At 39.9% G+C, this 15,366-nt stretch overlaps 1 protein-coding gene across 1 annotated transcript in view; it reads left to right on the top strand.

Annotated features, from left to right (window-relative positions):
- Positions 1-15,366, top strand: part of BRD4 (bromodomain containing 4) — a 185,860-nt gene that overhangs the window by 160,493 nt on the left and 10,001 nt on the right. Inside the window, 3 exon segments of the mRNA XM_072601166.1 lie at positions 11,855-11,907; positions 12,083-12,449; positions 12,637-13,176. Of these exon segments, the coding sequence (XP_072457267.1) occupies positions 11,855-11,907; positions 12,083-12,449; positions 12,637-13,176 (960 nt within the window).

The following is a 15,366-nucleotide window of genomic DNA, read 5'->3' as shown; positions in this document are numbered from 1 at the left end:
GTGGATTCCTTGAATATTTATTTTGCCCTCTGGTTCTAGAATCTCATGGCAGTTTTCCTTGATAATTTCATGAAAAATGATGTCTAGGCTCTTCTTTTGATCATGGCTTTCAGGTAGTCCCAAAATTTTTAAATTGTCTCTCCTGAATCTATTTTCCAGGCCAGTTGTTTTTCCAATGAGATTTTTCACATTATCTTCCATTTTTCCATTCTTTTGGTTTTGTATTGTGATATCATGCTTTCTCACAAAGTCCTTAGCCTCCTCTATCTGTGCCATTCTAGTTTTGAAAGAACTATTTTCTTCAGTGAGCTTTTGAATCTCCTTTTCCATTTGGCTAATTCTGCTTTTGAAAGCATTCTTCTCCTCATTGGCTTTTTGAACCTCTTTTGCCAATTGAGTTAGGCTAGTTTTCAAGGTGTTAATTTCTTCAACATTTTTTTGGGTCTCCTTTAGCAGGGAGCTGATCTGCTTTTCATGCTTTTCTTTCATCTCTCTCATTTCTCTTCCCAGTTTTTCCTCCACCTCTCTAACTTGATTTTCAAAATTCTTTTTGAGCTCTTCCATGGCCTGAGCCCATTCCTGCCTGTTCTCCAAGAAAGTAGCCTTCAATTGTCTTTATTTCTTTTCCGTTTTCTGGGCATTTTCCCAGCCAGTGACTTGACCTCTGAATATTCTCCTGACACCCACCTCACCTCCTGATCCTCCCAGCCAGCGTTTGGGGTCTGAGATTCAAATGCTGCTTCCAGCCTCAGGGCTTTTTTGCGGGGACAAGGCTGCTATTCAGTGTGAGATTAAATTTAGGTGCTCAGGTCGGGCCCCCTCACGGGCTCAGTTCCCTCAGGGGGTTTATGCACAGACCTTCCACAATGGATCCAGGCTCCCGCCGCTTGGGAAGCCCCTGTCTGCAGCCGCCTCTCAGCTTCTACCTGGGGGGGGGGAGGGCGAATCATGGGGGCACCCCACTCCCCTCTCCACCCGCCAAACAGACTCTCTCACCGACCCCCGTCACCTGTGGGCGGAGGAACTTGTGCGGCTGCTGGAGATCCCGTCCCTGAAGCCCGCTCGGATCTTTTTCTCTCGGTGCCGCCGCCGTGGCAGGACTGCACTCAGCTCCCAGTCCTGGCGCCCAGTCCACAGCGCGAAGGACCCCCCGCGAGAGGTTTGCAGGTCCCTCCAGAACAGAAATCTCCCTCGCTCCCATGTTCCGTGGCCTCTGGGTGCAGAATTCGCCGTGAATTACTCCCCTGTAGCCGTTCTGTGGGTTGTGGGTTCGGAGCTATGTGTATGTGCGTCTTTCTACTCCGCCATCTTGGCTCCGCCCCCTAGCTTTTTTTCTTTTTGTTTTGCAAAGTGTATCCACTAGACTTCCCTACAGAAATCCATGTTTATGTAACCTATCTTTTTGCAATCAAGCCTCATTCTACACTTCCTCATTCTTCAAGTTCTCAAAGTGCCAGTGCTTCATTAAAACTGCCATTTCCTTTGAAGTAATGGCACACCGGAGAATTTGTTCATCTTCTTAGTAGTAAATGCCCCAGATAATTCTAGTAGGAGAACCTCTCTTCCCCTGTGTTGCATGTAATGAATCCCCTCAAACTGATCTGATTGTTGAGTAGGAACTTGACTCCTCTCATCCCATGTCCTGAATGCGATGGTTTTGATGTTGCTTCTCCCAGGAATTTTGTGCTAATTTTTCTACTTTCAGGTATTATGTTATCTATCCCCAGCATGGAACTACCTAAATAGGCTATTTTCAGCTTGCCTTTTTGCCTGGGTGGAATATTTTCCTACTGCAACTCTGTTTTATGCCTTAAAGATTCCCATAGAACTAGCAATAGGAAGCTACAGTAGCCAGTGAATTTGTTTACTTTCAATACCATTATGTTTCCATTTTCTTTTAGGAAATACTGTTTCATAAATGTTATCATCCATTTCTTGCAGTGTCTAATAATCTACCCATCCAACTTAGTTCTACATCTGCGTTCCACTCTCTCCCCCACCATTTGGGAAGCCCAGCTTTTCTGCCAAGGGTTTATTGGGTGAGAAATTTCTAATGTACTCTTTGTGCCACCTTAGACTTTATTCATTCACCAAGTATTTGAGTGCCTTCCATAGCCCTGGGACACAGAAAAGTGAGACAATGGCTTCTCTTTTGCATTTAGTCCATCCTCCCTTGTATTATAGTTGTTGTTTCCATACATTCTCCTCCACTAGACTGTAAGTTTCTGCAGAATAGAACTTGTATTGTAAGCTACCTTTATTACTCTCAGCACAATGTCTTACACATGAGAAACACTTAATAAATGTTAATTGTACTTACATGAAATGAAGATGAATATATGTTCCTATTCTCCAGAAACTTACAATATACTTTAGAACTTAAGATATGCAAATATGAGTTAAATAGCAGTGTGTAGTTAAGTGGTACAGACAAATAACTGGTAAGCCCAGTAGAATGGGTGACCACATCATTTAGGTGGTAACATTTCAGAGAAAATTAGAGCTGTTGTGAAATACATTACTGAAAGAGGGCAGGCTATTTATTGTGTGAGAATAATGTAGGGTGAGGAATAATTGCAAAGTAGGAATTATAAACCATAAAGTCAGATTATACTGAACTGTGACTCAGGTTCCAGTTGAGTAGCTACTAAAGCTGTTACTGACCCTTTTTGGCAAGAAACACCATCAAATTAATTGTCTCTCATTTATCCCAACCCAGGTATTGGCTCCTTCTCATTACCAGTCTACATTTCACTCAGTCCCTCCATTTCATCTGATAAATCATATGCATAGTAGAACTCAGAAAGATTTCTATTCTAAGTAAGGTCATAGGCCAGTGGTTCTTACTCTAGAATATATAAACTGTTTAATAAACCGATTTCAGTTTAATTGATTTTTCTTAATAACCCTTTGTATTTTTTATATTTAAAAATTATTCTGAAAAGGGGTCAGTGGGCTTTATCAGATTGCCAAAAGATTCTATGACACAAAAGAAAAGTTAAGAACCCTTGCTTTAGGTACCTTTAAATAACTATCTTTTTTTGCTTCTTCTGTTTCCTATATTGTCATCACCTGTTGACAAGTTGAAAGACATTTTTAATGCCATAAGGCATCATATAAATGTGAGATTATTATTTTTATTAGGGTTAAAATCAGAGTTTATCACTTATATGTGTTAATCTCAGTAAATGGAAAATTAAGATACAGAATAGAAGCCCTGTCCTCTTATTTTTGTATAATTAGAAAAATAAAATGTTTAGCTTTATAAGTCCTTTCCAAATCATATGCTTCAGCTCCTTACTTAAAAAGTGATAGTACTAAAATCCTTGGAGGATAATATGAATTGGAAGGTGCTACACAGGTTATACATATACCATCCCATGTCTGATAATATAACCCTTTACACTGCATCCTTTAACAAAATGACCTAATTAGTGTCCAGTTAGACTAGAACTCATGTTTTCTAAATCTCATTGCAGTACTCTTTTTACCCACTTAATTTTATAGCTCACAGAGTACTACTTTGTTCTGACTCTGGTTGAGACCTGAATTTTGAAGTAATCTGAAGTTTTAATGTTAAAGTTAAGAATATATTATCATGGAATAATAGTTTTAAGGTGGAATAAACATTTTGCCTTCTAATAAGGAAAAGATATCACAAAAAAGCTGGTATATTTTTAAAAATATGTTTATGGTGTCTTTTTTCTTTATGTCAGTCCTGTCTCAGTACTACCACCCTCCAGACTGTGCCTTCCCTTGTGTTGTGACACAGAAAAAGATAGGCAAAAATATTCTATACAGAAATCTTGCCTCATTTGTGTTGTTGTAGTCATTATATTATATTGTTCAGTAACTTCTCTTAAGGGGAGAAAAAGATGATAGGCTATTTATTATACTCATTTTGTTTTCTTATCAGTAATTTTCAATTCTGCATTCCCTACCTAAGCCAGTCATAAATCCCTAGTCTTTTCATCCTTCTATATTGCCTCTCATAATGTCTTTTACATCTAAGCTGTTCTTTCCTTTCCTATTGCCATCACTGTATCCTAAGTAAATTCTTTTCTTAAGATTAAATTACTGGAGTAACCTAACAGCCTTTTCTTCCATATCTGATCTATCCTACCAAATTGGAAATTAGACTGGTGAGACTAAAGAGTTTAAATAAGGGAACAACAATAGATACAGAAAAGGGTAAATTAGAACCAGATTGTAGACAGCCTTATATGCCAGGTTTGCAAAGCCTCATGTTTTTTCTTTAGCCCAGAAACCTCTGGTGCCTCCCTGTTGACTATTGGAGAGAATCATAGAACTTCAAAGCTGAGTAAAACAAAAAAAGTCTTCTTCCATTCCACATGACAACCCTTCATATGTTTAATGATAGCTGTTATGTCTGTCCTTCAGTTATTCTTCAGCTTCCTTCCTCTGACATTGGTGACTCTTGCCTGGGCAAGTTCTTGTTTATTCATTTTCTCTCTTTAAACCAGAAGTAAGCATTACAACTAACTTCAGGTTTGCACTCGACTACTGCCTTTTCTAGATCGTTTAGTTCTCTTAATGTTACTTAAATGTACCGCATCTTTTTTAAGTACCTAGGTTATATAAACCTATTGGTTTATATTCACATTGTGCTCAACTAAAACCATGAATCTTTTATCATGTGCCTTGTTATTGGGTTATTTCCCCTCTGCTCGTGTTTTTTTGGTTTGTTTTTTACCTAAGTGCAAAATTTAGGTTAAATATGATTTTGTTGGTTTCTGCCCATCTTTCCAGCCTAGTGAAATGATTGTGAATTAGGGATGTATTCCCTTGGCTTTTTTATTCCCTTGACTTTTTTTCGTTTACAGATTTGGTAAGTGTGCCCTTGCTTACAGAAAAGGGAAAGTCTTCACCATTGCCTTCACTGTTTCTCAGTGGCCAAATTTTATGTCCTTTTCTTTCTCAGTTCTCATTCTTCTTGAACTCCATAGCATTTGACATTATTAATGAACTTCTTCTAAGGTAGTTTCTCTTTGGGTGTTCATTAAACAACTCTCCTGATCCTAATTCTCTTCCCTGAAAGACTGTTGTTCTTTAGGCTCTTTTATTAGTGTGTCATACATTATTACACCTCCCGCACTGTGGGTCCCTCCCAAGGCTCTGTCTGGGTTCCCTGTTTTCTCTCTAAACTCACTCACAGTGGTAACTTCATAAACTTCTGTGATTAATTATCTCTATGCAGATGATTTCCATTTCTATATGTGCAACCTTCCCTTTTTTGCTTAGCTCCAGTTGCACATCCCCAACTACCTATTGGATATTCCATAAATATCCAAACACCATACAAATTGTTTTTGTCTTAAGGTGGTTTTGTTTCTGTTTCTCACCCCCAAAAAGAATAATATTTACACTGGAAATTTAAAAATTAAAATGACTAATAGGGAACTGATACCCCAGATAAATAGGAGAGTACCTACTTGCCTTCAGTGAAGTCTGGTCAGCTGGCCCAGGTGAACTGCACAGGTTCTGAAAAAACTGGCAAATGTGGTTTCTGAACTACTGTGGGTACTATCTGAAAGGTCATGAAAAACATTAGTGGTACCACAGGATTGTAGAAGGGCAAATGTAGTCCTGGTTTTTAAAGAGAGAAGAGAACAATCTGCAAACTATAAGCCAGTGAACTTAACTCTAGATTCCTAGAAAAAAAATTTAAGTCATTAAAGAGGTGGTAGTTAGTGAGTAACTAGAAATGAAAGTAGTAATTACAGTTAATCAACATAACTTCTTCAATCACAGGTCATACCACAGAATAACCTCATTTTCTTTTTTGACAGGATTACTAAACTAATAGATGAAGGGAGTACCTTGGATATAGTGTACCTAGGTTTTAGCCAAACTTTAGGTAAAGTATCTAAAACCATTCTTGTGGCAAAGATGGAAAAGTATTGCTTAGACAGATTCAGAATTGTTGGGTAGCTGTACTCCAAAGAGTGGTTGTAAATTGTTTAATGTTCTTGTGACAGGAAATCTTCAATGGAGTTCCCTCAGGGACTCTGCTTGATTTGGATAAAGATGGGGGTAAAATGTATACATCAGATTTTCAGATGATATAAAACTGACAGGTAACAGAGTCGTTATCCAAAAGGGTCTTGACTTAAAGTATAGGGCTAAATCTAATAAGATAAACAGGATGACAAATACAAAATGAGAAAGCCATTCTAAAAAAGACCTGGAGGTTTTAATGACCACAAGCTTAATATTACTTAGTAGCCGGTTGTAGTAGCCAAAAAAGCTATTTCAGTCCTGGGCTTCATTAGAAGGGGCATAACTCCCAGAAGTAGGAAGTCCCACTGTGCTCTGGTCAAACCTCATCTGGAGTATTATTCAATTCTAGGCATCATGATTGAAGAAGGATATTGATAATTTGGAGTGACCATAACATTTGATGTTAGGTTAAAGTAACTGGGCAAGACTGGCTTAGAAAAAACAGGCTCAGCAGGAGCATGAAATTTGTTCTCAAATCTTTGGAGGAATGTTATCTTAGAGAGATTAAATTTGTTTGGTGGGTGGAAATAGCAAAGAGAACAATTTAGACTTGATGTCAGCAAGAGGTTTGTAACAATTAAGAGCTGTCCAAACGTGGAGTAGTCATATTCAAGTGTATGCTGGACAGCCACTTATTGGATCCCATCTTTTGTAAGAAACCTTTCCCAATTCTCCTTAAACTTAGTGCCTTTGCTCTGAAATTTACCCTCCCCCCCATTTATCCTGTATAGACCTTGTTTACATGTTATCTCCCTCCACTTCCATCCTACTCTCTTCCCTTGTTAGACTGTGAGCTGATTTAGAGCAGGAACTGACTTTTGCCTTTTTTGTGTCCTCAGTGTTTAGCATGTTGCCTGGCACAAAGTAGGCATTTGCTAGGATCTCTTTCACGTGGGGATTGGACCAGATCAGTGGTTCTAACATTTTTTGTGTTCTTGATCCCTTTGTTAGTCTAAAACCTGTTGTCTCCTCAAATGTATAGAATTATAAAGGAAGTCAGCTATTTTGAAATACAATTGTAACCCCAAAACATTTCTTCTTAAGTTCATAAACCCTAGGTTAAGAACTCTTAAACTAGATGATTGATCACTGATCAATTCACATTCTATAATTCTGTAACGTTTTCCCACAAACCCACCCTATTTCTTTCAGGGTCATCGCTCTCCTTCTAGTCACCCATCATTTAGGAAACTTAGTCATTATCCTTAACCATTATTCTCTCACACTGCATATGTTATGGTAGGTAAAAGATGAAATGACTGAAGAATCAAAGGTTTGGACTTCCAAGCTTATTTAGTTTATGAAGCAATGCATGCCAATGGCATAACAGGTTCTAGGCCTTCTTCATATTAGGCACTGTCCCTCAAATACAGAGAGAGAGAGACATACTTTTATACGTTAAAAACAATTACTCAAATAAGACCAATTATTTAACCAGGAAACAAAATTAAGAAATCTGATTTCTAATTGGAGGAAAGACTAGGGACTTTCCAAGTTGGGAGGGAGAGAGTGAACAGGTGCAGTTCCCTGAAATCAAAAAAAGAGTTTCCTACTTCACCCAAGTGTCTGTATACAATGCAAGGAACAAGGAAACAAAAACTGATTGACTAGTACAGGACCAATTATCAGATAAGACATATGGGCTGCTTGAGATGAATGTAATTGTAAGAAAATTTCCTTACGTTAGTTTTTGGAACTAACTGGGTTTTTGGTCAGTCTACGCAGCACTTAAGAGGTGGTACAACTTCCCAACCAGGCACAGCCAGTTCAAACATGCAATAAAGTTTTCTCACAAGCCAGAAATTGGGCTAAGACCCATCATTGAATAGAAAGGAAACCGAGCTAGCTCCAGAATTGAGTAACAAGATAGAATCAGTGTGACTCTCACTCAATTCCCACAGTTAATCCATATGCTCTTCTAAATCCCTCAGTATCCATTCATTTGCCAGATCTCATCATTTCTACCTCCACAACATCTCTGTCCCTTTCCTTCTCCTTGCTTCTCTCTACTTGACCTCATGAGGTCTGCCTGGAAACCTTACTAATACCTGAGAAAATGGAAGGGTTTGTGGAACAGGTGGCATTCAAAGGATGGGTAGGACTTTAAATGTTGGACAAGAGGAAAAAGAGCATTTTAGATGAAAGCCAAGTGTTGGATCACCATCCATTTTGACTGGTGATTGGGTGGAAATTGAGGAAAAGGTTGGAAAAGAAAGGAAGTTCTAGGCTGTGCAGAGCACTGGGTTGGTAACTGTGGGAGATAAACACATTAGATTAAGAATTTCTTTGGTCTTTAAGAACTTAATGTCTCATTGGAGGGGTAGAGCAGTGACACAGAACAAGAAAAATAAATATAAGTAAAACAGGATGTCACTGTGGGGCAAAGGGATGAGAAGTTCAGACAACCCTAGAATTCAGAAAAGGGGAAGACATAAATCTTTAATTCTTTTTGGGAGTGGTTGTCCCATTTTATACTTGTGAAGATATTTTGGATTTTTTTTTCCCTACCCAAGACTCTATATTTTGTGGTCTAGCTACCTGTCATACGTGATACTCCCATCTCTTTATATGCTTGTCCCCAGTGTCTGCTATGTGTACGTGTGTGTGTGTGTGTCCGTGTCCGTGTCCTCCTTCATGAAGCCTTTCTCACCTTAGCTCTATCTTATCATTAGTGTCTCCCTTTTCTGAAGTTTCTGTGGTCTGAACCTATCCTCTTGCCCCATAGTTACATCCTTCTTTATCTTTGTTTTTCTTGTTTTGTATCACTACCCTTATCCAATGAGACATCAAGCTCTTCAAAGACCAGAGAACTTCTTCTATTTTGCTTTTACCTCTCTGTTCCTAGCCTAGTTCTCTGCCTGGCACTTCTTTTCTTTTCCAACTCCACTCAGTATGGATGAAGGTTCAACACACTGGGCTTGCCTTAGACTTAAGAGGCTCCTTTTCCCTCTGTTTTACCATTTAAATCCTTACCCATCCTTTGAAGCCCAGCTGACATCCTCCTGCTCCACAAACCCTTCCATGACTTTCTTAGATATTAATAAAGTTCCCAGACAAACTTTATGATTTTTTTGTTGTAAGATAATGTGTCTTATATCCTTTTTTTTTTTTTTGGTGTCTTATTCCCTACTAGACTCAATCATGTTTTATCCTCAATACCTAGCACATATGTTCTACCCATAGTGGGCCCTAAATAAATATAAGTATAAATAACTGAAAGGATAAGAATGACCTTTTCTATTGGTTTGGCCCTGGGACTTTGTGGGTGTCATTTGAAGCACTGAATTTCAGATGGTAATGGGATCTTCCATAAAAGTCCTCCATGCCTTACTTTGGCATACAAGTGACCTGGGTTCTCCAAACCCATGCCAGAAGAGCAAAAGCCATGCCATGCCTTTCCCAGCTAAGAAAGACTTTTTAATAGCCAACAACAGAAAGTTTGCTGGCTACTAGCTGATAAATGTTTTTTAGCCACAGCAACTCATAAGGACTGATTTTTATACTTTGGTGGAGAAGGTATTCATGTCCCTGAAATACTGGACTGACAAACTGGCAACCCAAGAAGTAGAAAGAATGCTTTATCCTTTAGGACCACCAGTCCATTCTGGGCTGACTATCTTCCTTCAACCCCATTTCCAAGTTATTTATGGTAGTTTGGAGTAGTTTACTTATTTTTAAAAATCACTTTTAATATTTATACCTAAAATTTATTACAAAATAATAAAAATATTAGTTTTATTATTTTGAAGTAATGTCAAAACTACATTAACTTTGTGATATGTTAAAATAATTTAAATGTGTAAGTATAGAATTGGACCATGATTTCTGGTGTCTTGGTTAGCTCCAGGGCTAGGAGTAGGCAAGGTAGGCTAGCAATACTGACTGCAGCAAGATAACATTTAATATTACTTTTTGTAATATCAGAAACTAAATCCTATATATATTTCATTTTGTTGTGTTACAGTAAAAGCTCTAGGCCTTTACTGTATGGATATTAATAAGGAATGCACCATTTTCACACTTTGGCTAGAGAACCAAAAATTATTTGTTTGAGCTCTGTACTTAATATGTAATATGGTAGGAATATGCACAGCATAGCTATTGGATTTGAGAAAGGTTACTTCCCAGTGACTTTTATGAGCATCTCTTGCATTTAAAAACTAAATCATAGTACCACTTAAAATGTGTGGTGTCAGTCAGCTAAAATAAACTTATTTTAGTTGTATGAGAATTCCAATGCATCTTATTTTTTAAAACTAGTTAAACTAAGTCTCTTTGACTGGGATTGTCAAATTGACTTTAGTTCGCTGGATATTTCAACCTGACTGAATCACACAGCTGCCCTTTTAATAGTTTGAGATCGAGCCCTGAAGGTATTCTTAGCCTTTTAGGTAGCTTTAGGTCCCCCATCCATAAAATGAAAGGTTTTATTTTAAGAGTTCTCTGAATTGTGTAATCATTTCCATTCTTGTTCTACTCCTTTTTTGTTCTTTATCACTTTTCCCTCTCATGTCACACATGGTACATTCAGTGAACATTGCTTAGGCCCACCTCCTGGCTATCAGCAGCATGTCTAGTGTGGAGTAGAGAAGACTCTCTGGATTGCTAAGCTGACTCAAGAGTCCTCTGGACCCAACCAGTTTGCTCATAGTGTAGGCCAGAGGTGTCATACCCTGCCTAGAGTGCCAGTGAACCTGATTAAACTAGAACTGAGAAACATTTAAAAAATGAATGAAAATGTAATATAACATAGTCAATATGCAGCTCACATGGATCCATTTATTTCTCTTTGAGTTTGAGCCTACTAATGTAGGCCAAGAGACTTCTCATCAGTAGGCTTTTTAGGATTGTCACCAACATTTATAAGGAAGATGGGTTTGAAGAAAATAGAGTGTAAGTTTGGGCACACTGAGATCAACTGATCTGTAGGCTAAAGCAGTGACTGGGATTGAGGGTAAGGATGTTCTTTCACAAAGATTTTTTTTTTTTTTTTAAATCCCATGATTACCCAGTTTCAGCAGCTGCCCCATTCTCTCACACATCTCTCTCTCTCTATTGGTCTGGGAAACTGGCTACTTTTACTTGGAGGCCTTATAGCATTCCTGTTTGTCAGCTTCTTTCCTGCCTTTGCCAGACTTAGATTTATGAGGCTCTCTCAGAAGTGGTTATCTAACTTCCATGACTAAGGAACTGGATGACAGTGGCAGGTAGTTGGAGGCCTTTTTATTGGGTTTAACACATCCTGCACAGGCTTCCTTCCCCGTGGATTTTTAGTCTTCAGAAAATAAAAGAGAAACTAGGGATAGGGGTGAGGAAGAAGGCATTGGCTGAAGATACTGTATGGAGATTACTGGGCTATGCCCAAGAATGGGGCCTGAGCAAAGAAGATGGGAGTCTCTTAGTTCTCTTTGTGTCCCACTTTGGCAGATTACTGGGCCTTTGTTGAAATGAATGGAAGAAAGAAAAAAGAACAATAAAAGAGGAGCATGAACTGAAGGAGGGTGGGGAAAGGGAGAGGAGCCTTTTTTTTTTTTTTTCCCCATCGGTAGCAGCAGTGTTAAATCCTCATCTGATTTTCTGGAAGCTGTGATCCAAACCCTATCCCTCTTCCAGGTGGCCTAGTAAGGATAATGACTGGTCCTTGTCCCTTCTGTGTCCAAGCCCTTAGCCTTACTCTTCCCTACAGTTTTTTCTCTCAAGTACATCCAATGACCCAACGTTTTTACTGAATGCTTTGGCTAGTATCTTAAAGTTACATGCCCCTCCCCATCCACCAGCCAATAATGGAAGATTTTACCTCAGCCAGAGCCTTACCTTCTTTTCTTCTCTGCAGAGATGGCACCAAAATCCAAAAAGAAAGGGCATCCTGGGCGGGAACCAAAGAAGGTAAGTAACTGGAGGTGGCCCAGCTGTGTGGACAAGAAACCCTTTCTCTGATTTCTGGAAGGAGAGCTGTTATGCTTCCTTCCCTTTAAGGAAGGATAGGTCTTATAATCCATTCTTGACTGGGTTGAGTTAAGCTGTTCTTTCTTTAACTCTTTACCTATTATATCTTTTTCAGCACCACCATCACCACCATCAGCAGGCATCCCAGCAGCAGCCTCCCCCACCAACGAACCAGCTGCCACAACAGCAGCCTCCAGCTCAGCAGCCGCCACCACCACAGCAGCAACCTTTACCACCCCCAGCCCCTCCCTCAATCCCTCAGCAGACAGCCCCACCAATAAAGTCCTCCCCACCTCCCTTCATCCCTGCCCAGGTGCCGGTCCTTGAGCACTCACTCCCAGGGAGTGTCTTTGATCCCATCACCCACTTCGCCCAACCAATCATACATCTCTCCCAAACTGAGCTGCCTCCCCACCTCCCCCAGCCACCTGAGCACAGCACTCCACCTCATCTCAACCAGCATGCAGTAGTATCTCCTCCAGGTAAGCAGTGGAGCAGATTATGAGTGTGGAGAGGATGAAATAAGATTTCCAAGGGGTCTTATCATAATGGTGCAACCCATAGAACCAGCTTACTCCTCTGTAAAGTTTGTTAACCAGCAGGGTAGAAAATGGGAGATGTTAGTGGATATGTGTTGTCTGAAATTGAATTTTTCCTTCTTTCTTCCAGCTTTGCACAATGCTCTGCCCCAGCAGCCATCAAGGCCTAGCAATCGAGCTGCTGCCCTGCCCCCCAAACCAGCCCGCCCCCCAGCTGTGTCACCTGCACTCTCTCAGCAGCCCCTTCTCCCTCAGCCACCCATGCCTCAGCCACCCCAAGTCCTGTTAGAGGATGAAGAGCCACCTACCCCACCTCTTACTCCCATGCAGATGCAGATATACTTACAACAGCTACAGAAGGTGCAGCCATCCACACCCCTCCTCCCTTCTGTGAAGGTGCAATCCCAGCCTCCTCCTCCCCTACCTCCTCCAGCCCATCCTTCTGTGCAGCAACAGTTGCAGCAGCAGCAGCACCAACCCCCACCACGGCCCATGCACATGCAGCCCATGCAATTTCCTCCTCATATTCAGCAGCCACCCCCCCCTCCCCAGCAACCAACCCACCCACCTCCAGGGCAACAGCCACCACCACCACAGCCAGCCAAGCCTCAGCAAGTCATCCAACACCATCCTTCACCACGGCACCATAAGTCTGATCCCTATACAACCAGTAAGTGGCAAGTTGCGGGGAGTAAGCATTGTGAGAGATATGCAGTGACTCTTTGGAGTAAGGGCTTCTCTCAGAGCTCCATTTGGGTTTTCCCTGTGACACTGTCATGTGTCTTACTTATTAGAAAAGTAATTCTAGAACATTTGTACATGTGCTCTTAATAATATCCATGAGAGTAAGGACAGTGTCTTACCTTTGTTCTCCAGACCCAGTGCTTTGCATGTGATGGGCACTTGGGAAATGCTTGTTGACTCATGTTTGACTTATATCCTGGGTCCCTGCTCTTTTTGGACTGGATCTGAAGGGAATCATTTCAGGAAGAAAAAGTAGAAAATTTTTTTCTGTGAAAAAAAGTAAGCATAGGTTATCCAAGTTGGGAAATACAAAAACAGTTTAAGTAAGTAGCCTTGAAATTTGGTTAAAATATAGGGTTTCTATGGCTAATTAAAGAGTAATGAGGATAAAAAAAATTTAAATTGAGATCAAAATGTGGAGAACTTTGAATGCCAGGTTATAAATGGATTACCAGGCTCATCTGTTGGACCTGTTAGGTTTCTTCCTGTGAGGAGCAGCAAGTTAGAATTGTACATGTACAGTATATGGAAAGAAAGACTAGAAAAATAGGAAGGGGTTAGAAGGGGGAAGGGTTTTAAATGCCAAAAGAGTCCATTTTATATTTGATTGTGGGGGTAATAGAGAGCCACTCGATTTTATTGAGTAGGAAGCCAACATTGCTAGACCTGCACTTTATAGGAAAATTATTTTGTCAGCTAATTGGAGGATGAATTGTGTTTTAAGACAGGAAAACTAATTAGTCTGCTACGGCAATATTCCAGCCAAGGGTGATGAGGTGGTATGGTGGCTGTATGAGCAGAGAGAAGTTCCTCCCAGTCTCTTATTTTTTGTAAGCAGATTTGTGTGTGGCGGTATGTCCAAATGTTTTAATTGGCCCAAAAGGTCATTCTTGTTAATGGCATACGAACTATGAGATGATTACTAGGCAGCATAACTTTGTATATTGACTTTACGGTTTTTGTATTCTTCATGGAAAAGCAAAACTTTTAACTGATGTCTGATAAATCCAGGCCCAAAGGTGAGCTGCTTTATGCTAGCTCAGGCTTATTAGATGAACACAACTACTCATTCCAACCCAAAAAAGTAAAATCCATAAGGAGGTATTGAACCACCTGGGGAAAATTGGTGCATTTGACCACTTGGTACTACTGACCTCATATAATCTGTAGGTAATATTCAGCAGTTTCAAAAAAGCAAAATTAAGCTTATGTCAGTACTTCAGTTAAATCTCCTGGTTTATCAGCAAAATAAAATACATCTGTTGAAACTTAAGAAGCTCTTACGAATGGACCCTCAGCTACCAAAATATATTTTGGGAAGTTCAGAGGCTTTTCGTGGGTCAGCTTCAAGTTAAGAGTAGTTGGCTGTATTGTCAGCTTTGTAATTTATCGCAGTTCTTCCTGTCTTCAGATTTTGTAGAGGGGATTCTCTATTAAGTATAGGTTAGATTAGATAACCTTTGGAATCTCTTCCATCTCTGGTAATTCTACCTCAGTTGGACTGGAGCCTTACTTTGTGGAATGTTTACTAATAATTTAGTCACCTGCCCTACAATTTAACTCACAGTCGCCATAGGACACTCAGATGATAAGGAATTGGCTCAGAGTCACACAACCAGTGTATGTCAGAGTCAAGACTTACACCAAATCTGCATGTGAAAACTTCTTTGAGTCCCATCATTCTTAACTTCAGTATAGTATTTGATACTGTTGACCACCCTCTTTTCCTAGATAATATTTCATCTCTGGTTTTTCATGGTAGCGTCCTTAGTTCTCCTACAATTTCTTCTCGGTTCCCTTTGCTTAGTCATCAGCTGTATCTCACCCCTTAACTGTGGGTATTCGCCAAACCTCTATCCTAGACCCTCTTCCTATCCTTGCATTTGGTGTCCTCATCAGCTTCCATGCAATTTTCTTCTATGCAGAAAACACCAAAATCAATATATCTGGCCCTAGTCTCTCTCCCAAATTCTAGTTCCTTATCACCATTCCCATAGAAACCTCACATTCATCTTCTATTCCTCCCCCTACTCCTCTCTTCCCTTCTTTCTATTTCCATTTCTACCTTTTCCATCACCAACGTTCACAAGCCTCTTGTGTCATTTTCAAATCCTCA

Source organism: Notamacropus eugenii, chromosome 4 (genome assembly GCF_028372415.1).
Source record: "Notamacropus eugenii isolate mMacEug1 chromosome 4, mMacEug1.pri_v2, whole genome shotgun sequence".
NCBI lineage: Eukaryota > Metazoa > Chordata > Mammalia > Diprotodontia > Macropodidae > Notamacropus > Notamacropus eugenii.
The sequence above is the reverse complement of the archived record's forward strand: the minus strand, read 5'-3'. Positions and strand labels throughout refer to the sequence as shown.